This window comes from Trematomus bernacchii, unplaced genomic scaffold (assembly GCF_902827165.1).
Source record: "Trematomus bernacchii unplaced genomic scaffold, fTreBer1.1, whole genome shotgun sequence".
NCBI classification, from domain to species: Eukaryota; Metazoa; Chordata; class Actinopteri; order Perciformes; family Nototheniidae; genus Trematomus; species Trematomus bernacchii.
Genome location: NW_022987739.1, coordinates 4,253,433 through 4,276,796, shown reverse-complemented (window position 1 = coordinate 4,276,796; position 23,364 = coordinate 4,253,433). Strand labels below are relative to the sequence as shown.

The 23,364-nt window shown below is 44.3% G+C and overlaps 1 protein-coding gene across 4 annotated transcripts; it reads right to left on the bottom strand.

The window, feature by feature from the left end:
* zbtb7a (zinc finger and BTB domain containing 7a) lies at positions 1-23,207 on the bottom strand. Of its 4 annotated transcripts, XM_034147950.1 has the most exons (5): positions 20,697-20,884; positions 20,385-20,453; positions 12,183-12,746; positions 10,567-11,477; positions 1-8,230 (listed from the first exon to the last, which is right to left on the bottom strand). In XM_034147950.1, the coding sequence occupies exons 1-5, from the start codon at positions 20,757-20,759 to the stop codon at positions 7,795-7,797; spliced, it is 2,043 nt and encodes a 680-aa protein (XP_034003841.1). In that variant the 5' UTR covers positions 20,760-20,884; the 3' UTR covers positions 1-7,794. The 4 variants fall into 4 exon arrangements, with proteins under 4 accessions (XP_034003841.1, XP_034003843.1, XP_034003844.1 ...); XM_034147952.1 differs by lacking the exons at positions 20,385-20,453; positions 20,697-20,884 and adding an exon at positions 22,987-23,207; XM_034147953.1 differs by lacking the exons at positions 20,385-20,453; positions 20,697-20,884 and adding an exon at positions 16,790-16,881.
* Positions 23,208-23,364: the final 157 nt, after the last annotated feature.

Below are 23,364 nucleotides of genomic sequence, written 5' to 3'. Positions count from 1 at the left end.
AAATGTTTGCAACCATTGTTTTTAATAGAAAGATTTATATTCTTTAAACCAGACAACCAGATGCCAGACATTTTTGGATATATTAAAAAAAAAGAACAGAAGAACAAAACAAAAAAAATGACACAAAATGGAATTATATGGTTTTTAGACTGTGTGGATTTAGTGGTCTCATATACAATACAATATATTTTCATTGCCAAAAAGTGCAAATTCTCCCAAAAAGAAATCACCAATATCCCCCCCGCCCCCCCTCCCCTGCAGCTTCCAACAGATATGGACTGACAGACTGCTACGCTAAGAAAAAAAAAAAAGACCTTTGTGAAGAGAAAGGGGGTTATTTAAAAAGTAAACACCACTGAATCACATGGGGAAGAAAGCGGCCTCTGCACTCTCTGGCCGCGCTCCATTCGATTAGTGATGCCACAAGCAGGTGCTCTGCCTCTGGGACGCACTTGTTGTGATACACAGAGCGGGGTGTGGTCACATGTGCAACATAAAGTTTAAGCACACAGAGAGAAGTGGAGCGGCCGCTTCCTTCCGGGTGGGATTGTGTGCGTTTGTGATTCATGTCCTGCTTTTAGAGGATGGGACACATTCTGCCATTTTCAAATGTACATCAGAAAGAATATCCCTCTGTAAAGGATTATCATGATAATCACAGTTACACATCAACCTTATTATAAATAGTATCTCTCCCAAGTCATACAATTTACCGAATGGATTTATTAAATGTTTATCATGATCAATAATATTCTTCTTACTGAGATCATCTTGATTTGACAAAGGCCAAAAACATTTTCGTACTGATTTGCAAAAGTGCATGATGGTCTTTTGGCCGTTTCATCCGTCTTTCATAATCATTTAAGCGCTATATGGATACCAGATCCAGCCTTTAACTACAGACAGGGCATTATTGCAGATCAAAAGGTTCTGCAGTGGATACACACTGCATGTTTAACATTCAGCACAGCTAGCCTTCTCAGAAAGCTTTGCAACTGTTATACAGGTTTCTTTTCAAGAAAAGGAGTCTCCCAAAATGAGATCAAATGACCTTTCTCCCAACAAGATCTGAGACGGTAAGCAGAGAGCAGGTGAGGGGAGGTCTGTCCAGTACCCCCCCCCCCCCAACCTTGGTGTGACTATGTATGCAATAAGCTGCATATAAACAGGTGTGTTGGTACTTTAACAGAGAAGTGTTGTTTATGTCCAGATGAGGTGGCAGCTTGAAAACCACCTCCAATACCAAATATTCTACTTTTTTTTTCCTCATTTTCATCAAATTGTTTTTCTTTTTTGCATTTAAATAATCATTGCCACTGAGAAAAACAAAAAAAAAGACATCAACAGGTACAACAAAAATAACAATAGTGATAACCATCAAATAAAAGCACACACATTTCAGGATGGCCTTTCGCAAAAGTGCTTTTTGTTACAATCGCAGAAGCTTAAAAAGGCAGTTGGATAGCGGTACACTGGGGGGCCTCTTGACTGTCTGTCTACATGTTGGAGGGAGAGTGACGCTCGACAGGCAGACTGAAACAGCCAACTTAAAAATGTTGACTGTGTTTTCTTGCCGTCTGCAACACACATCCTTCACACCTGCCAAAAACTCCAAAGCTGGAATCACAGTATGAAGCTATGGAATGTATCCTAAATTAGTTTAGGTGACTGAAAACTGAAACTATAGCTCACCCTATCCCCTCTCCCTCCGTTCTCTCCCGTAGACTCCCCTGCTGAGGACGTGTGATCTCTGATCAAAGGCCGGTCGGCAGCAAAGATGTAGACTCTGAGTCCGGAGAGAGGGGGGAGCGAGGGGAGAAGAGAGAAGCAGAACATACTCTCCCCCGTGCTTTCCCAACCCCATCTCTTTTCAGAAATGTTACTGACTTATAAGAGTGAATCTCCAGTGCCTTCCTTCCCTCCAACAAACAATCCACTGGATCAATATTAGATGGAGAAATAGGCTGGTCACAGCCACTTTACAATGGGGGAGCTGTTCCTGCTCTCATCTTTCTGGGAACTATTATGGTAAATATTGGTGAACATGAAAGGCAAACAGAGAAGTAACTTGGAGGGTTGATTAGACATACCATGAACTTAGCAAACATTGAAACCCAATGCATAGCAGTGTATTTTCCACCTGAGTAGTACTTACATAGAGACAAAAGAGATCAGCAGCATTCTGTGAATCTGTGGTGACCTCCTTTGGGTTACAATTCTTATCATATTGTGGCCATGCATTCCTACCAGCTAAGAGGACGATTGCTCAGCAAATAGTCCGTCACCTGGGCTTTCTAACCTCATCCCTGAAAAACAACATCCAGCTTTGCCCTACCACCCGTATTTAATCCTCCTCCCTGTATGCCAACCTTTGTATCCCCCAGAGACCGAGAGAGACTCCAAGTGCAAACTGTCCCCACCCGGCCGAGAGCAGCCAACAGACAGCAGCCTGCCTCTCTGAAGGACCCAGGGCTGTCTGTGTAAGTGCCAGAGCCTCGCTGCGCATAGTGCCGCACTGCATATGCTGCGCTCAGCTCGCTGTGCATCGAGAGCCTGATGGAAAACACACAGAGAAATCAGGTGTGCAGGAAAATGACGAAGCAAAGCAAATAGTCCCTCGTCTGCCGCCACGAATCTTGAATGTTAACAGTCACCCCGCCCTGCTTGGCTTGATTATTTACAGTTATCATAGTTGTTGGTCGTCTTTGTTTTATGGCCTTCTCAGATAGATTCCCCCAAACTCTTTGATAACAGCATAGGACAAACATAACAAGGTCAATTTGGAAAAACACTTGCATTAAAGTTCAGAGAGTGTGTCAGTGGAGCCTGGGTCAGAGTAACCTTAGTGAGGGGCCGAGGCTGGGGGCCCACCAGGAGGATCCATAGAGGCTGACAGAGACTGAGCTCTGAAGAGGTGGATGTTCATATTCATTTATTCAAGTAAAGCTTAAACAGATACATGATCAATTTGAGTTCCAAGCCAATCAGCATTTTGGTTTTAATATGTCGGAAGAAAAGTTTTTTGTTTATGGAAACAAAGAAATGAAATTAAGTTGTGAGTTTTATCGGTTCCTGCCCACGTAAGGCACACTGTGGCCCTTGACGTTTGCAGCGTCCACCTGGTGGGAGTTAGCCTCAGCCCCAAACTGCACAATACAACTGTCTGGAAACATGAAATGAAAAAAAAGAAAAAGCTTAGTGCTGCTCAGACAAGGCCACGGAGTCCCAGTCTGCTTCAACGTTAGAACATTTGAATTCAATTCAACCTTTTTCCAGAAGTAAACTGAACATTTCAGCAAGGATCAAAATAACAGTGTTTAACAATAACAATATATTTCATTATCATTTCATATCATTTCTCATCATTTGACTGAACATGAACTTGATAAAATCCCATCTCTTAAATGAACTTGATTCCATATCTCTGGCACCGGCAAACAGTACGTCTCAGCCTTCAGACCAGGACAAAATAACATATTTTAAATGGATTTCGGAGAGGCTTCGCTACGTTCCAAGTGCCTAAATGTTGTATATTTGGAATATTTCTTAACATAAACAGCAAACATTTGTTGCTGTTATCACACCATAGTGTCCATCAGAAGTTCTCTTTTCAAGAGCCTTCAGATCTAACAATAAAACTCTATAAATCCAACATTAGATAGTAGCTTAAAATGTCCAATGACTTCAACGCAAGCCATTTCTTCTCCTTTGGTATTTGTTGGACGTCTGTATATCTCTTAATATACTGTACATGATTATTTCTATGGAGGGGTTGCATGGACTCCATGAGACCATTGAGTATTAACCACACTGCTCTGTGCTCATGGAAACTCGCAGGCTTTCTGAGGTCTCCTGCCCTTCTCCCATACGCAGGATAAGGACATTAAACATTAGTGCAAACGTTTGCTCTCTCAGCTAAAGCACCATTTCCAGTGCTATCAGGCTTTATATCCATAACCCCACCCAAGCACCCATTTCCCTAACCCTTCTGGCACAGCAACCCAAAACCATGACTCCAACACGCACACGCATACACACACACACACACACGCAGCCATGTAAAATTGATAGAAAAAAAAAGTAGCACAACACGTTATTTTAAGTGTAGACAGACAGAAATAAACTATACATATTTAAACCTCTGATTCTACTGTCCACAAGGACACAAAGAGCGAGAGAAAGCTAACAAGTCAATATCTGTATGATTTCACACACACTTCTGCATATGTATTCAAGAGGAGGGCTTCTGTGTGTGACTTAGTCAGGGAGGCTGGATACATTAGACTTATCTCTAGTCTACAGTAGGGCTGCTCAATTCATCCTATTTAAATCGCAATTACGATTTTGGCTTGCAACGATTATGAAAACAACATAATCGAATTATAATTTTTTTTATTGGTTTTTCAGTTGAATTATACTTAAAGTTCAGGGTAATCAACTGTTAAAAACATACTGTTACATTTTCTTTTAAATAAATGGATGTTTTCAAAGTAAATGGATAATCGTTTTTTAATAATCGTGATATCAATTATTGACCCAAATAATCAAGTTTATGATTTTTGCCATAATCGAGCAGCCCCTAGTCTACAGTGGACTAAGATTGAGGGCTTTGGTTAATTAACAAAACACATAAGACTTTTTAAGTACAAAGAAACCAATGTTTAAGATTTCACTCTCTGCCACATCAAGACAAAGTTGGTTTAAGCGGTCCATACCAAGTATTACATAAATATCACATAGCTTGCATTGTCTGCCTATAGGAGTCAAACTGTGCGTTAATGAACCCCTTCTCAATCATAACGGAGAACCAAAAATAGAAACTAAGACTCTCAAGGCCTGGCCAACCACTGACGAGGACCAACAAGGGTAAACAAAGAGTTTTGCAAATCTGCACCAAGAGAGCCGTGATGTAAACAAGCAATTGTCCATTGAGTTGTTTTTACAGTATGGTCGTTTTGCTTCTGTGGAACCGTGCACCTATTATCACCGTGCACCTATTATCACTGCGGTTCCTCGGAGAACACGTGTAGTTATGAGAGGAGCTGTTGAACAGATGGGGCAGACGCAACGTTTGTTTATCCAAGCTTGTCCCGAGACCCTCCTGCCTGCCAGCCAGCAGCACATGCACACAACTAAAATGCATGCCAACACACACACAGTGCTTTTTCTTCTTCTCCTTCTCGCCCCTTCCTTTCCTAAGACATAAAGACAACTTACTAGATTTCAACAACTAACTTCAAGTGCTATCAGTTACGTGGATTAGTTTAGTCTTTTCTCAAGGTCACAAAACCCAACATGTGTGAATCAGAACAACTCTTTGAGAGCTCTGATCTCTGTTTTAAATTTAGTTTGGCAGCTTGTCGTCAAAACCTGATCCAAACCAGTGAAGGAGCTCAACTTCACCACGGCAGACAGAAGAAAGGACTTATCTCATTTGCAACTGCTTTGTTTCAAAGTACCCGTTTGGTTGAAATAGTGCCCCCCTCAGTAACAAAGTGCATTCATAACCTGCGTCTTTCCAATTAAGGTGCAAAGGGACCGATTTCTACTGCAGAAATGACAGGGCGGTGATTGGGAGAGGGGGGGGGGGGGGGGGCGTTAGGACAAAAATAACATTGGATTCCGAATACAAAAACACAACTTAAGATATTTTAAGACTAACAAATCCAGATGTATGGAGTCACTTACAATATTCAAACAGATATGTCAGCTCTGGTGTTTTCCCCTTCTCCACGGGATACCTGGACCAAGTGAGCTGAGTATCCGAGTGTGTGTGTGTGTGTGTGTGTGAACATGTGTGTGAGACAGAGAAAGTGCATTGGGGCTGGCAGCTCAGGGTGCATGTTTGAACAGGCCGTGGCTGACTCACACAGTGATGATGTGGCCACAGCGACCCCGGCTGCCACGCACACACACATGTACACAAACACACAGACATACAAACACACACTCCCACACTAAACACAGCACCAGGCGTCCGCCCCACAGTAACACCAGGCTCTAATATCATAATATCCCCTCCAGGCTAGTTCGGGGGCATTAGAGGACTACAGAGGGAGAGAGAGAGGGAGAGAAAAGGCTTGATTTGATCCCCTCCCGCCTGGAAACGTGGCTGAGCTGGGGGAGATTATTTTTTGGAATGCAACAGACATTGTGAGATCCCCCTCCCCTTCCCTTGCTCCCCTCCCCCATCATCCAGCGTGCAGCTGTGCTCCTATTTGGCCTCCCAACTTGGACAGGTATTTATTGCTCTCTTCATCATACAGGTTGCCTCACGGTTGTGTGGTCCCTAGGGCACATAGGATTGGAATAAGCATGATACATATACCTCCTCTCACACACCAGCCCTCTTCCTTTAAATATACCTCTCTCTCGCTCGGTTGGATATCTTTAGTAAAGCTGTGCAAACATAGAAAAAAAGGTGCTCATCTATCTCTTCTTCGTACTCTTTGTCATTCTCTCGCTCGGGCTCCCTGCCATTCCTTTAACCTGCGGTTGGTTAAATGCTACCCGCGCCTTGTCACACAAGGACACAATCCGAAAAACTGCACACAGTTAAGCATTTCATTCATTCATCCGACCTCCTCGTCCTTTGGGCAGGAACTATACAAGTCAAGTGTTTTAAGTTTAGGACAAATGGGTGGTTCAATGGTTTTTCTCATCAGACATTCAAACAGGTTGGTTTTTTTTCGTTCACCCACAAGCTTCACTCCGTGAGAAATATGACATCAAGCCTAAGAGGAAAAACCCGATTGTTAAGTACACCTCAGCATTAAGAGGGGACTAATGTCATATCACCACCTGCTGTATATACATGTATACAATTATAAAGTGTCAAGTACCCAAAGCAGTCAACAGAAAGGAACAACGACCCAAACTAAATTAAGACAAAATCAAAAGGGAAAACAGAAATGCTGAAATTGCAGGTTTGTGAGGCAACGTAGTCAACCCGACAGATACATAGACTATGGTAGTGCTTTAAAAACACAAACCCTCCACACCTCATTTCCCCCCTAGTCCTGCAATTGAAGAGCCCCCGTTAAAGTGGATTTGACTCAATATGAATTTGTTTTTCAAAATAACAAAACATAGATTCTTAAAACGCATTTTATAGAGTAAGTAACACTTCAATCAAACCCCTTGTCTGATTCTTTCTGGAACATTTAAAGAGAGAAAACTGTTGCATCAAAATTGTGGTGAGCTTTCCTTGCATATGCCATTTTGTGGCAATGTTGTTTCTATGGTAACTGTACATTTCACACCTGCAAAAGAATAGAAAAAGAGTTGTTTTCACTGGGAGGATTTGTCCTCGCTTCACCCGTACAGCAGCCAGAAGGAGCTTGATAGACACCTTGCTTAGAGCTTGAAGGCTGTGAGGACAAACCCAATACAAATTGAAATCAACTGCATAGTTGCTCAGAGTTTCTTTGTAGCTATCATACATTTGCCTAAGCACATATGCCAATGTACAAAAACCTTAATATTAGAAAGAATGAAATGGCCCAGAAAGTGGACGTGATGGGTGCATGAATTGAAGCGTTCTTTGCTCTTTAACAGATAAACCGACTCAAGTGCTTGCAAGTCTATTCCATTTCCTAAAGTGAAAGGAGAAAGAAATATAAAGATTAGAATTTTTGTGACACCCTGATTTGGTTTATAGAGGAATAGTTAGTTGTTGTTTTTTTTTTTAAAGTTTGCCGTTGCATGTTTTTTTACTCCTCTCTGTTCACTGGCCTGTCTCACAGGCGGTGCAGAGTGACGGTGTCCAGCAGTGTCCTTGTGGCCCCTGCAGTCTCAGGGTCCGGCCTCCTCTGCCTCCTCCTGCAGTTGAGGACTGTGTGCGTGGGCTTCGGCAGCCCCCTCCATCTCTGCCGCTGACGATGCCTCCGAGCTCCGCCGTCCCCTGATGGTGTGCGGCCCGGGGCTCGTGTCGGACCCGGGGCTGGGCAGGCTCAGGGGGGCGTCGAGGAGCCCGGGGTCTCTCACCCGAGGCTTCCGACCTCGACGAGAGGGGATGCCGTTGCAGCCGTCCTTCTTGAGGTGGCGGTGCAGGTGATCCGAGCGGACGAAAGTCTTAAAGCAGCTGGAGCACTGATAGGGGCGCAGGCCGGTGTGCACGCGCATGTGGTTCTTCAGGTCGTAGTTGTGAGCAAAGGCGGCTCCACATTGCGTACACAGGTAAGGCTTCTCTCCTGTGTGCTTCCTCATATGAACCTTGAGCTTGTCCTGCCTGGGAAAATTATAAACAAAATCCCATCAGAATACAAATACAACTAATTACAATGCAGTAGAGGATCAGCTCAAACTCAGTGCTGAATCTAAAACACTCAGTTACTTATCAGGATACGTCATTTCTTATCAAATACATAATTAACTCAAAAATTATTATTCATTGTCAAATCCACATACTGTTGTGAACTTAATATGCTTTGGATAGTTTTATTTCCTATTAAACAGCCATCTTTTGGATGTCTTCCAATGTGGATTATTCTGTGAGGGCAGCCAGGCGAACTGAGGAGAAGCCATAAACGTTACATCTTTATCTGAGTAATTGCACACAAGAGCCAACTGTGGACTGACGAGAAAGCTCAACGTTCACTGTGTCAGTTTGCATTTTTAAAAATGTCTGTTAACTTCTCTTTAAGGATGACACCATATCAATTGACAGATAACAAAACAAAATAGTTTTGTGAATATAAAATAAGGATTTCAGTGTGCCCCACAGAAGAACAATTCCAAGATCATTTGGAAAACTTGTCATTTATCTTGGAGGAGTGCTGAAATATAGATGAGTCTGTGAAATATCATCAATTTCTCAGCCTAGTTCTTTCCCCACAAGCTTTCATTTGACTGCATTTTGTATTAGAGCAGTTGTCACTTCTCAGTCCAAGACTTACTTTATCCATCACTAGTCAAAACAAAGCAAACTTTTGACTTGACTTTGTAACTGTAAATTGATATCATTACACCTTGGAACATGTTTTACTTTGTGATGGTACACTGCAGCCCACTATTATCAGGCTGCCTTGGCCTTGATGTGACTCTTGTCCCCCCCTCCCCCCTTTAGCCCCTACTATCTCTGCAGCGCCCGAGCTCTTTAATCGTCTAACCCTTCTGCACTGAGGGCAGAGGGCTCCTAAACAAACAAGCGTAGTTAAGACAACTCCACACACACACACACACACACACACACACACACACACACACACACACACACACACACACACACACACACACACACACCACAACACCACACACCACACACACACCACACACACACACACACACACACACACACACACACACACACACACACACACACACACACACACACCACACACACACCACACACCACACACACACACACACACACACACACACACACACACACACACACACACACACACACACACACACACACACACACACACACACACACACACACACACACACACACACACACACACACACACACACACACACACACACGTAAGTGGATTAGCTGTCATTCAAACAAACAAACCCACTGCGACTCTTACGGGTCTATACAAATGGTGCCCCAAATCTAAAAAAGAAAAAAGCAATATGTACAGTACAGGCGGAACACACACATGAATACACACAGGCCAAAGCCTTGGAAAAAAAGCGGCACGCTGACAGAGGTGAATTATTTAAAGGACAGGAGTGATTTATTACCGTGCGAGGCACACTCTTAACCCTGATCAAACAGGATTAAGATTACAATACCCCGTCCCACTGCAGGTCGAATTTAGCTAGAAGGCAAATTCAGATTGGTCTTCTCTACCTGCCATGCCAGCAGAGGTTCTGGGTATTTCTAGCCAACTGCATCTATTTCAAGCACAAGTCCACTGATTAATTAATTAAAGGAATGATTTCAAGGAAAAAGGTCGGACTTCTGAATACAGGGAAACCAAGTGCACTGAATGCCCCTGCTGTAGACTAGCCCCATCTTTCTGAGCGGCACATGGCAGATTTCATTAGAGGGGTAGAAGAGAGAGGAGGGGTGTGGTGTATCTACTCTGCCGTGGGCGATAATCAACATAACCAAAGATCAAAAGTTCAAATTATTGCATTGGAACACCAAGAGCACCATCCAGCGCCTGTAACCCCCCCCCTCTGTATCAGAACACAGCACTTTATAGCAGCCCTTCACTAGATAACACTACCATGGCTCACCCTTCTTTTATAGGACCCCTACGTTTAATGTTCCAGGACTTTGCCATGAACGCTGTCACAATAAAACAGACTTGTATAACCATATGACCCTCTCTCAGAGCTGGAATATTCTACGTGTCATTTTGCTTAGCATTTGGCTACAATGTGAGATTGCAAAAAACCTGTTTAAGGACACTCAGTCAGTCCATGGACCAAGGTAAACACTTGGATTCTCACTGCCTCCTCTCCTTAATGCAAAGCTAAGTTGGTTAGCACTAATACCCCTGTCCTGGTGGTGTTTCCCACTGCTGGGCGATTTGTCTACAGTGCCAAGTCCCAGACTTTTAGTACATGTGACACGGGGTAGTCGCTTCATTAAATTGGGCTTACCTGGTAAAGCGCACTTTGCAGATGGCGCATTCATAAGGTTTCTCTCCCGTGTGTGTTCGGATGTGGCGGGGTAGCTTGCCTGCTCCTTGAATGACCTTGGAGCATATGGGACATTTCTGGAAGGCCTTAGAGCGCATCTTCCTCTCGCCTCCTCCTCCGCCTGCGCCCCCGCTGTCTCTCTCTCCCACCCCCCTCTCTCCTCCTCCTGCTCTGTCTTGGCCTGTTCTGCCCCGTGATAACCAGAGCGGCGGCACTCCCTGTGATACAGCAGCAGAAACTGGATCCTCGTGCTGCGTGCTGTTAAAATAATTCAAGTAAAATTCCATGTCTGGGTCGTCCCCATCTCCCTGTTCCTCCCCCGTAGTTGCGCGATCCTTCTGCCTCTCGATGGAGTCCATCATCTGCTGCAGGAGGGCACTTGCAGACCCCCTGTCCCTCGCCAACGCGTCCCTGCTCCCATCCTCCATCTCTGGCTCCTGCCCCAGCCTAGACTCAGGGGGGAGGTGAACGTGGCCGTTTTGGGATGGAGGGTAGTAAGCTGACCCCAGGCCTGCTCCGTTCCCCTGCACCGCCTCCCCGTCCTCATCTTCCTCGTCTTCCTCGTCGTCTTCTTCGTCTTGCTCCTGTGTGGGGGCCTGGGCCAAGGCGAGGGCCAGGGGGGAGTAGTACTTGCCGGGGTCAGCAGGAGCCCCGTTGCTGGGGGTCCCTCCGTTACCGTGGTTAAAGTGCAGATGTGTGGGCAGGTCCCTGAGCTCTGGCGTGCTGCAGCTGCTGCTCCAGTGGGCCCCTCTCAGGTAAAACTCCAGGAACTCCTGGGCCTGAACCCGGTTCCCCTGCTCCCTGCTTCCTCTGCCCTTCCCCTTCCCCTTCCCCTCCTCCTCTTCATCTTCATCTCTTCGCTCACTGCCCGCCTAGTAAAATATGACAGGGAACATAGAGAGTGAGTACAGGTCAAATATAAAGTCAGAAAAGTTCAAAGAAAAAAAAGAAAGGGGCATACAAAAGTACAATACTTATTTAGAAAATAAATAACTACAAAATAAAAACAAGGGCACACGGCTGCTGCTTAAGGGTGGTGAATGTTTGTAGACCAACTGAATGACGAGCTATAGAGCTTCTGGTCGCTAAGGTGAAGGCTGACAACAAAAACCCTAAATCTACAACAGTAAATCTCATAAAAGGCAGATTCCTATCCGTGTATAGTGGATGCACAATCAGTGGTTTCTTTGACCCATGAGCACATGCATGTGCATTTCACAGCTACACTTGATAATGTTGAAGTGGAGCTGCGATATGCTGTGTCTGTAGTTAGGCACAATAGCACGCTCTCCTTCCATTCACACTATTGTTTTAGAATGAGAAAGTGCTGATCCCAAAGGCTGTGGGCGTGTGTTTGGCATGGTGGGAGAGACTGATAAAGGCCATGATGTAAGCTTGACTATGCTGACTATTTAATGAAGGTGGTGGTATGATGACCAGACACCTCATTCCCTAAGCGGCTGAAGCAAGAGAACTTAATGTTGAATGACAACACATCTGTGCTTTCAATTCATTTCAACCAAAAGCTTAAATTTGACTTTAACACATGTCACTTATTGTTCTAAAAGGTCTTGTACCGGCGGGGAGAGCACTTTGGAGTCCAGCAGGTGTGTACAGACGTCCTGGACCGGTGGGATTTCCAGGAGGCGTGCAGCAGCAAGGATGTCAGCAACACTGCTGTGACTGACTGTCAATGTCGCTGTGTAGGCAAAGTCCAGCAGCGCCCCCAGAGCCTCCGCCACCACAAAGTCGATGTTGTAGACGTTCTGTTGGTCAGCGGCGGCTCCTGAAGTGAAGAGCTTGTGGAAGTAGGAGCTGCAGGACGCCAGGACGGAGCGGTGAGCCGGGAACTCCAGTTCCTGGGAAACTAGGAGCACATCGCACAGCAGGCCGCTAAGCCGCTGCTTGTTCAGGCTGCCCAGGATGTCTGCGCTGTGCTCGGGGAAAGGGATCCCCACGGGGCCTTCCTCTGCCTCTCCTGCACCTCCTCTCCCTCCTCCACCAGCGCTGCTTGCTGTCCCTCTGAGCCGCCGTCCACCCCTCCCACCGGCTCCTGACGACATCTTCCACCAGCCTGCCGCCGAGCCGCCTAGCACAGCCCCCACCCGTGTATCCGTCCTGCCGTCTGTCCGTCTGCCTGTCTGCGGAGAGAAGAGTTGGATAGAGGGAGGGGATGGAGGGAGGAAGACACAGAGGAAATAATAAATCAGTTTATGACATTCTTCATAAAGAAAGAGAGAGAAGTATTGATTCATTGATTAACCGCAGTCAGAAATACACACAGGAATGCTCCAGAACCAGTACGCACAACACTTTGATAGAGGAAACCTGAAGTGAAGATTTTACTTCAATTGTGACGTTTAATTTAGTTCATTTAAACTATGAAACAAGCAATCATAACAGTATTCATACCTCACTGATCATCGTAAAAAAACACTTCATTCCTACTCTACAGTATTTCCACAATCAACAACTCTGGCTGCTCTCTGGAGCAACAGTCCCTTTGAAAACAAGCAGTCTCATTATGATTAGTATGAACTAATCAGAGCAGGATTATCCTGGGTGTAATACCCCCACCTCATAAGTAATATTCTATAGATCTAAAAAGGGGCCTGTCCCTTAACATACACAAAGATGAGGAACCTAATGAGGTGACGATACAAAAGGAGTCCTACAGTAAGAAACAACAGTACACAAAGGTAGGTATACATTGTCTTGCATACACACGACATCTTTCACTAAAGATTAGTGCACAGTCCATAACGTACAGACAAAATACACATACACAGACTTTGAAGAAGCTTAGCTAAATCAACAAAGTCGGGTCATATGTGGTTGTGTGCCAATTAGTATTTTTACAAGCTCTAAAACAGGTTTGGTAATGAGCATGCTGATGGATGTCATGTCAAAAGAAAATGCCACTTCCTTTTTGGAAGAGACCACAAAAGATTAAAAATGTCTTTAAAATCAAGGCAACAACTGGCAAACACAAATACTGCAATAGATGACACACTGCTATAACCTGAAAGTGTAGCATACCAGTATACATATAGGTGGTTGATGGATAATTAGTCTGCAACCTAATATGACCCATTTACATTTTGTAGAGTGCTTTACTTTTCTCTATCCTATATGGCATGCTCATGACATTCATCCAAGTAAACTGTGTACTGACTTTGTTACTAAACACATTTAAATGATTGCCCCAAACATGTTATGTTTATTCATAAGTGTCTTGCCAATAGTGAAACTTCTTCATCGACACGTTGACAATTAAGCTTTCAAAAAGTATTTTTTCCTGACCTGAAACTGAACTTCACAGTGAGAGGTTGCCAGATATGTTGAACACTGTACTTAATCTTTTTTTGGAAGGAATATCTCACGCAATATAGTAGCAAAAAACTGTAATTTCAAACATTGCACTCACTTGACTCAAGAGTTTGGAGCAAGTGTCCCAAATAACTGGATCGAAGCCATACAGCAACACCACAGTGCCACACATTACAAATGCTTGGAACTGGTTTTAAAGCAAATGTAATAGTACAACAGGTGTTTCCAGGTTCAACACGTTTGTGACAATATGTAAAAAATGTGTTTCTGGTGGCACTGAATAAATAGTAGCTTACAATAACTTTGAATGCATCTGACCAGGAGTGTTGCTTGCTAAAGAAACATGCCTGTGGTTGTATTGCCACTCAATAAGGAACTAACACTCAGTTAGGAACTAACTGATTGACCCGTAAGTATTTAGGGTTGCAACAAGATCTTGAATTATCTAAAAGATAATGACAGGTGTTTCCATGCTCCCTTTTCTATATGCTTTAGCATAGGGTAGAAACATTAGACCATCCTATACCAAAAAAAAAGAAAGGAAATGTCTTCCCGAAATTCCTTGCAGCAGCAAACTCTAACGCGACGCACAATTTGGCCGCACAAGACATCTGCTTTTGCTGTTTTATTGAACACTATGTATATTTGAAAAATATCCTTTCTTGGAATTGTGATTCTGTTTTGGACTTAACTTGTACTATACTGAGTTTATCACTGTACTCATTTCCTATGCATTATATATATAGTCCTCACATTTGTATAAATTCCCCTTCATGTCTTTCCTTAACATTATCACATCTCCATCAAGATAAAAATGTCTATGACTAGACTACAGCCTAGTGGGGTGAATGAATGACTAGGTGGATATGTTTATGTACTATTTATATGCGTGTCCTTGTTTACACCCTTAATCTACGAGTGTGTGTGCAAGAAACCAAGTAAGAGGTTGTGGAGGACAGACAGGCAGAGGACAGTGGGGATCAGAGTGCATGCTGGGAGATGGACTGTGCAGCTTGTTCATTCTGTGTCAGTCGAGAGCTGGGGAGGTTAGCGAGGGAGGTGGAGGAAAAGAGAGGAGGGAGGGGGGGGGGGTGCTGCCAAAGCATACCCTGTGGAAAAACTCCACAAGAGGAGGAAGAGGACACGCAACAAGCTGCGAGGCAACCGTATTAAATAGGGAGGTTGTCAATCCGGTCTGAGCTGGTTACCCCACCCTGTACCTTGTGCCAAGTTTCAGGAAAGGCTGTCCCCTCGCTCACGTGTGGGGGGAGATTAAAATGATCGACTGAGGCCTGCGCAGTGGGAGTGGGGTTTCAGCCAAACAAGCCATCCTTGATTTCTCTATTAACACAGTCACACATGCAAATACTGGAACATCAGGGAGACATCAATAACGCACAAAACACACACGCACATAAATGGACATATAGGACATCCACCCCAGCTAACCCCCCTCCCCACCACCACCACCCTCTCCATCTGCCAGGGAGACCCAGCAGGGGGTGAGACCGTGTGGGGGTGGGGGGGGTGGGGGGGGGCTGACGAGTGTGTTGCTCTCTGTATAAGCAAACCATTCAAATGACATTCCTTCAGATCAGCCCTCCTGGTATGTTTGTACGTTACACCCCACTACCAAACCTGCCTAACCTGGATGACTCTCCCCTCTCCCATATTTGTTCACCTGTGTTCACCTGTTCTTTCCTCCCCAACGTTTTGTTCGATTCCTCCACACCTTGAGATCTGGAAATGTCAGCTATGTCTGAGAGTTACGGGAAGCCAGAGGCGGAAGATGTTTCCTCAAACTTATTATGATCCTCTAAATAGGTCAATGATTTCATTTCAGCAAACATAAGGATACAAATAAAGTTTGTATATTTAAAATATTGAGTATTGCTTGTTTGATTAGTGTTGAATTGTTACTGTATATCTGCCTTAACTAAAATAAGTTTTTGATACGCAGTTCACCACCAGTCATCTGCAAACACTGCCGATGTCTTCCTCAAAGCGCAGATGAAAACGGAATGTCAGACATGGCATGAGCACATTTTATTATCCAAGCGCTCATCTGAATATACAGAGAGGAGGGAGGCGAGGGCGAAGACAAAGAGAGATGGCACAGGAGGGAGAGAGGAAGAGAGAGCAGAGTGAGATGGAGCTGGAAGAAAGAGCAAGACAAAAGGGCAATCGCAAGGCTACTGGTCACGTCCTTCAGAGGAAATAGATCTCTGTGAGCCCATCCAGACCCGAGCTACCGCTTTCCTCCAACACACACACAGCACCTGCACTAGACCAGGCTTTGCTGCAAGCGTGTGTAGCGAGTTATCCCCGTACATATAGCTGACCCTGTGTCACGGCTTTGTGGGGTAAAGACGCTGAGCTGAGAGGAGATAAAACACACACACAAACAAACCCACACACACACACACGCACAAATTCAGGGAGGGACTACTCTGCATGCAGGAGCTACCTGTCCCCGAATAACCCCGCAAAGAGAACTAAGAAAGAGGAAACAGAGGAACAAACCTGATCCTGACACCTCCTCATGGCTTGAAACATTCCTTATCATTAATTCATGCCTGTGGGTGACAAGGCCCGCAACCCAGCACAAAGCAGCACCGCAGCTGTCCGTGTACCTGGTGTTCCACTTCCAGGGAAAGGGCTTCTCTCAATGCCCAGTCAGAGAGCACCCAGGCCTGCTTTGCAAGTCAAACAACTGCTTTAACAGAGGATCAACCCATCCCTTCGCTGCTTCTCCAACTCCATGTCATCCGTAACGCCCCTATACCCCTTCTCGTGTATCTACACAAAGCAAGGACAGATATCAAAATTACACTTCAGGAACGAAACTACCCACACCGGTCTCCTGTAAAGCAGTTTCCTTTTAGCTGTTGCTTCAAATGACTGTGCTGTGTGTGTTCTTACTAGCCATGCCAAGGCTCACACCCACTTTGCTTGTCATTCCCTGACAAACTCGTGTCTGCAGTAGTTGAAAGTGTTTTAATCATGACCAATATGTATGATCTAAGGATTGCAGAATCTCTACTCTCAAAGTATCTCTGTCTTTGGCTGACACATACCAGTCATTCCTGAATACAAAGGAACAAACTGTTAACCCTGTGCAACCTCAGATGTTTCTAAGATAGACAACAAAGTAAAAACCTAAGCCTGATGGCTTTTTAAAAAAACATTTAAGGTTTTATCGACCTCATGAAAAGCAAAGAGCACACATAGTTACAACCAGACTACTAACCAATAAACAATTATTTCAATTGGTACTGAACTTAATGTTTGCATTTTTGAGAACATATTGGGTTAACTTGAGTATATGTTTAAGCAAATGTTCTCCTTTTATTCAGATCTTTCAGTTTCAAAAACTCTGGCATGCAAACAGGGATTGGCTGATAAAAAATAATGCACAGTTCAAAACTACTGAGCAATCAAACTTCAAGCAAGAGCAATCAGAGCAAACATAACTGAATCATTGATCCCATAAATGTTAATGGAGTACAGGTTGTACTACCTTTAGCACTTAAAAACGGAGCAGTTGTTCACCTTGGGAGGTTACTAGCTTTTATAAGAGAATCCTTTTTAGGCTACTCCACATTTTACTCAGCAGGTGAGGACTTATTAAGAGCAGCAAGTGCAAAATACATAACTGAAAACATCTGAAAAATCTGGATATTAAACAAGTTGAAGAATTTAGTTGGCCCTTTGACTATGCCTCCATGAACGTTTCTTTATCGTTTGACTTTCTTGCCATGTCCTCATTTGACCAACTTTCTCAGCTCTATGGCAACAAACCTGCCTAGCCCGTCCTGCTGCAAGGGATTCACTTCAGTCAGATCAAGTGGGTTCAAGGTCGGACCAAGATAATACAAGATAATCGGAGTGGGGAGGGGGTGGCAGTTACTTGGAAGAGTGGATTTTGAGCAAGTGCCACAGCCAAGTGACTCACTACTGCCGGTAGTGAGAGGAAACCTGATTGGTCCTTTTGGGAGTGAAGCAGGAAGAGGGCAAGTGACTGATAAAACTGCATAGGCTGGTCTCGGCCTGACAGCTTTTACTAGAAACTAACAAGGAAGCAAAGCCAATACAGAGACACAAAGCAGGTGAAAAGGTAGTGGGCGAGGCAGGGCGTTAAACTCTAAAGCTTAATCATAACTCCTGAGCGTATGGTGGCCTAGGAATCCGGCTCAGATGTCAATGATAAACCCAGAGAGATCTAATTTAGTTACCTGGTGTAACCTGCTTCAATAAGCGGGAAGGTAACCACCCACAATTCGGGCAAAGTTTAATGTGAGGAAGCAAGCAGGGGTTTTACGATGTTATAAAGGTCTATGTTTGCCATGCCAGATAGCAAGGGACCTTGAAAAGTGAAAAGTGTATGTGACTGAAAATGAAACTTTCACGCTGTCGTAAATGTGTCTATTTTGTATTTTCTTTTTTGTTTGTATCAGTTAGATCAACTGTATAGCCACAGGCTAGAACATAAAAGACTGTTGATTAAGTACAACAGGGTGAATTTATACATTAGACTTAACATTTCAAAATAGTATTTGACACAATAGAGAAATTAGATGATGATTAAACTCTTTTAATTTAGATATGTAGTTTGTAGCGTTGAATTTCAGTATACTGTAAATATCTAATATTTTCTTCTCCATATGACAAACAATATTAGAAACATAATATTCCTATATGATATTATTATTAATGTAATGCAGCCACTCCACTAAAATGTACGGCATAAACAATTACAGTACCGTTGAGAAAACATAAATTAACTAGTAGTATTATCAGCAAAAATAAATCATTTTAAGTACAGTATTCCATAAATTGACTTTTTGGGGGGTTTACTGCATACAAAGAAATACAACTGTGTTTCGACATAACCAAGTCATTCAATCAAACCTTGCATCACTTTTGCTTTTGATAAGTAAAGATTATTATATCAATACAAATAAAACTATACTGCTTTAACTACACTTTTTAGTTTAATGCCTGTAAAATATTGTCTTTTGGACGATGTTTCATTCGTTATGATTCCTATAACTCATGTCTTGGGACAGTAGGCTTTCACAAGCTGCAGTGTAAGAAAACCACATCCATGGTCTGAGTTCCTTTTAGCTTGGGTAACATGCTCTGACACTGCCATGCTGCCAACCAGGAAGTGGAACAAAATCTAACACATGGCTTCAGACGGTGCTAACACAGAACTCCAGCGGACCCAGGATGCCCAGGATGCACCACTTTGTGCATGTGCAGCCCAACTGGGAAAGGAGGACTTCCTGTGAGTCTGTGACAGGCGTGTAACAGAACCCGCTCTGTTATCAGATGACCAGCTCTCTGCTTGCTCGCTCTCTCTGTCCCTACTGTCTGACCCCCCCTCTCTCTCTTCCTCTCATCTGTCGCTCTCATCTCATCATTGCTCCATCTCTGTCTCCGACTCTGCACTGCACAGTACCCACCACATCGCCCACTTCCCCTTTCCTTTGCTGAGAAGGCAAAACATCTTAGACCCACCCTCCTGTGCCTCGCTCACGGTCCATCCAATGAAACCCACCCATCTATTCTCCTGTTTCATCCCAAACCAATTCACTAAATCAACATGCAGACAGTGTCCAATTGGTCACATATCGGCTTCCTGATCAGCTATCCTTTCGGCTTGATTAAAACAGGATCTGGTACATCTGCACTACAGTGTTTAATGTCAATATAACAATCAATTACACTTACTATACATACTCGTGTTTTGAAAGTATACTCAAAATGAAAAAACCTTCAATGAACATATCAACAAAAGAACTGATCTAATTCTAAATGTGTAAAAACGTAAGTCTAGCTTCATCCCCACCCTGAACAACATGCCTCTTCCTCTCCCACTAATTTGATCAGGTTGTGTTGGCCTCTCCATAATAAATGTCCCAGAAGAGAACAGAAGAAGCCCCTTTACTCCCCCTAGACTTCGACACAACAACAGAAAAACAACAGAGAGGGGTCTGTCTGTCTGCCTCGCCGGGCTAGAAGCTGTGGTATACTGAGCAGCTGACCAGGGGAACTAAACATTAGGGGGAAGTGAAGCTGCATTCACCAAGGGAGAGGCAGATGAACGTTTTCAAACTGTTTTAACTTCAATGAGTATTGATAGAACAGCAGCCAACAGCAGCCAGTGACATGTTGTTTGGAATGAAGTTCAAAACAACTCAAGTTTTAATTCCATCATATGGGCCACAATACATCATTTTACCACATGAATAACTTTGAACAAATGTCATTACCGTTACATGTATTGCATTGTATACAGCCAACATTTCACTCTAGAATAAAGCCCCAAACTGCCACGGCGACATCATGCAACCTGTCTTCTCAGTCTGTCTGAACCTGCTCGTTTCAGGCCATAGTGGTGTAGGCACAAACATACAGGAATATCAAACTGTATTCAGCCTCACCGCCAAATTGATGGGTGGTGTCTTGGACCTGCCCACAGCCACTGAAGTCCCCTGCAATTCCCCTGGAGTCTATTGTTGGTAACACAGACGCACACGCATGCGTGCAATGCATGCACATTAGCACACACTCACACACACACACACAAAAACATATGGCGTCCTAGTTTAACCTCTTGCTGGAATTTACTTGAATGAACTATAGTTTTCTTCCATAGTAGTACCTAGGAAGTGGTTTAGAGAGTAGCATCAGGAAAACATTTACTGTAATTAATATAATCTGTGACATTGAAATGAATAAAAAATGCTATCAACCTTGCCTGCTGCCTGCTTCTTAGAAGCATTCCAAACACTTTCCCAGCACTTGGGCGTCTTCATGTACCGTGCTCTTCTTGTACCCTCTCCGCGCCCACACGTTTAAAAAACGGGTTCAACAAGTATGCAAAGCCAAAAAAGATGCATCTGGTTATTGAGCAAAGACAGTCAGGGTTACTGTGAAGTCTTTAAACCACGAGCCACAAGATAGCAGGACACGACAGGCGAGATTAGAATCAACAAGATGTTGGCAAGGAGGGGGGGGGGGAGTAGACTGGGAAAAAAGATGTCATGAGATTGACCATGGTGAAAATGGCTGGGAAAAATTGAAATCAATCATCAAGTTGTCCAGCATAGATCCCAAAGTTACTTAAGCTTAAGTTTTGAATTATAATGCTGCATAGATTTGGCATGAGTGAGTTTAGTGAAAGTGAAATTCAGTTGTTGCAAGATGTGGTGCATGTTCACTTACTGTGGTTTCTCAAAAAACGATTACTCAACACCAACCTGTACTATGTCAGTAATAAACACGGTCGCTCTGCCACATTAGCAAACATCTGATGCAGTGTTTTGGGGTGAAATTACTCTACCACCACAAAAACAGCGATACAGGATGCGTAACTGTCAATGAGCATCTTTTTAAAGATAGAAGCACTAGTGCCATTTAATCACAACAGTAGATAAAAACATTTAAGAATATTCTGCCATAACAGGATGGAAACAACACTTATAGGCACAATGAATACCCCTAGTTAGGAAGTTATTCTGATGTGGATGAAAACTTTATGACAAAAACTATTTCTATGAGCAGTATTCTGTGTCGCACCTTACACTCACCACTGACCTATTTGCCGATCCCTCCTTTATCTGCAAGTGGGTCAAGAACTCTGAACTCTATCAAGCCCCATCTCTCTCACTCTCTTTCACACACAACACGCTATGGTATTTATTTCCTCTGCTCACTTCTCTTCTCCTCTCAGTCACAGTCTAAAGACACAGTGTGTGTGTGTGAGCATGTGGATGTCTTTGGAGTGCTTACCAAATAGGCATAAAATGTTTCCTGGGCCCTATCTGCCTCCCCTGCCTGCTGGCCAGCTCTGCTGCCTCCGTCTCTGGGCAGGGCTGGAGCTTTACCAGACAGGAAACTTGCAAGTGGCCCTAGTCATACAGGCAAGCCCTTGCCTGATCCTACACTAACAGACACCTAACTCCCCCCCCCACTCCCCCCGCCCCGAAAGCACCACTACCACCACCACCACTTCAGCCCCCCTTCATTTTCAGCCCACAACTCGGCTCTGCTGCATCCCTTGCTCTCATTGGCTTGACAGCTGCTCACTCACCACACCTCCTTGTCGGGATAGGCTGGCAGCTGTTCTCTTTCCTGGATGGCCATGGGCAAGGCACTCTGGGATATAGAGTTCTGAAATCTCATTCGACCTGCTTTACAGCCCCTGCTGTGGACTACGAGTCCCAGCACTCTCTGCCCCCACCACCCCCACTATCTCCAAGCCTGCTCTAACGTAAGCACTCAGGGCTGAATTATACACTACAGTATGTTGCTAGCAGGCTGCCAGGTATTAAAGTACAGACCAGCCATCAAACGGGGCCGAGCTTCGTATGAAAAAAAATAAAATTCAACTGTCAGAGCAGCAACATCAGAGGTGGATTCCTTTATTGACTCACACTCCAGTGACATTTCAAAACTCCTGACCTAAATTATGACTTATTCCTATTACAAACAGCCTAATGCCACTACAACATGCCCTGCGCACACAGCACACAACTTGTCCAGCCCTGAGCATTTCAATCGCCACTGTCCTGAAAAGTTGTTGTTATGGCTTATACCTTGTCCAATACAATTATTTTTTGTTTCTCCTAACCCTCGTCCAGTACCCCCCACCTTCTCTCTCTCTCTCTCTCTCTCTCTTTCTCTCTCTCTCTCTCTCTCTCTCGCCCCCATCCCCCCCTTCCCCCTCCTCCTCCTCTAAGTGCTTCCACCTGCCTGAAAAGTTAATGCCTTGAACACATCCTATAAACTTTATCTGTAGATTCCCCAGAGGTAAAGAGCAATACAGAGGAAGTACTTTAGCAGGATTTAAAAAAAGAGGAACCTTGACTAGGGACTACTGCTGCGACCCACCTCTCCTCTCCGGCCAACCCCCCCACCCTGCTCTCCTTTCTGTCCCCCTCCCTCATTCCTCCCTCTCTCCTCTCCTCCTCTGCCCTGCCCCCCCCTGGCCGCCAGGCCCGGGGCAGACAGCACAGGGATGGCAGGGTGTCTTTAGCTCACCTGCGATGGCCGTGGTGAAGCTTGTTGTGGGTTAGCTCAGCCCTCTCCTCTCCTCCTCTCCCTCTCACTGTTGTGCAGCTTAAAGCCCCGTATGCGCTAACCAAGCAGCAGCAGATCAACTCAATTCCCTTCCTGGTTTCTGGAGGGCAAAGAGGTCCCTCCCTTTCTCTCTCTCTCTCACTCACTCTCACTCCCTCTCTCTTAAAGAAACAGCATTCCCCCTCCGTCTCCTCTCCCTCCTCCCTATGTAAAGCAAAAGTAAAGTGGAAATGTATTTGCGCTCAAAAGTGGACAGTTGTCCAAGTCATAAACTCAACCAGAGATGACACAAATCTTTAACCCATGCCTTCCCTCTCTGTGGTTTTACAGTGAATATAA

What these genes read in the sequence shown, in the direction of transcription:
- zbtb7a (XM_034147950.1), bottom strand. Translation starts at nt 20,759, where the DNA reads ATGAAGACGCCCAAGTGCTGGGAAAGTGTTTGGAATGCTTCTAAGAAG. An exon ending in AGAAGCAGGCAGCAGGCAAG is followed by an intron (nt 20,454 to 20,696) that starts GTTGATAGCATT and finishes TACCAACAATAG; the next exon opens with ACTCCAGGGGAATTGCAGGG. An exon ending in CACCACCCATCAATTTGGCG is followed by an intron (nt 12,747 to 20,384) that starts GTGAGGCTGAAT and finishes TTCTCTCCGCAG; the next exon opens with ACAGGCAGACGGACAGACGG.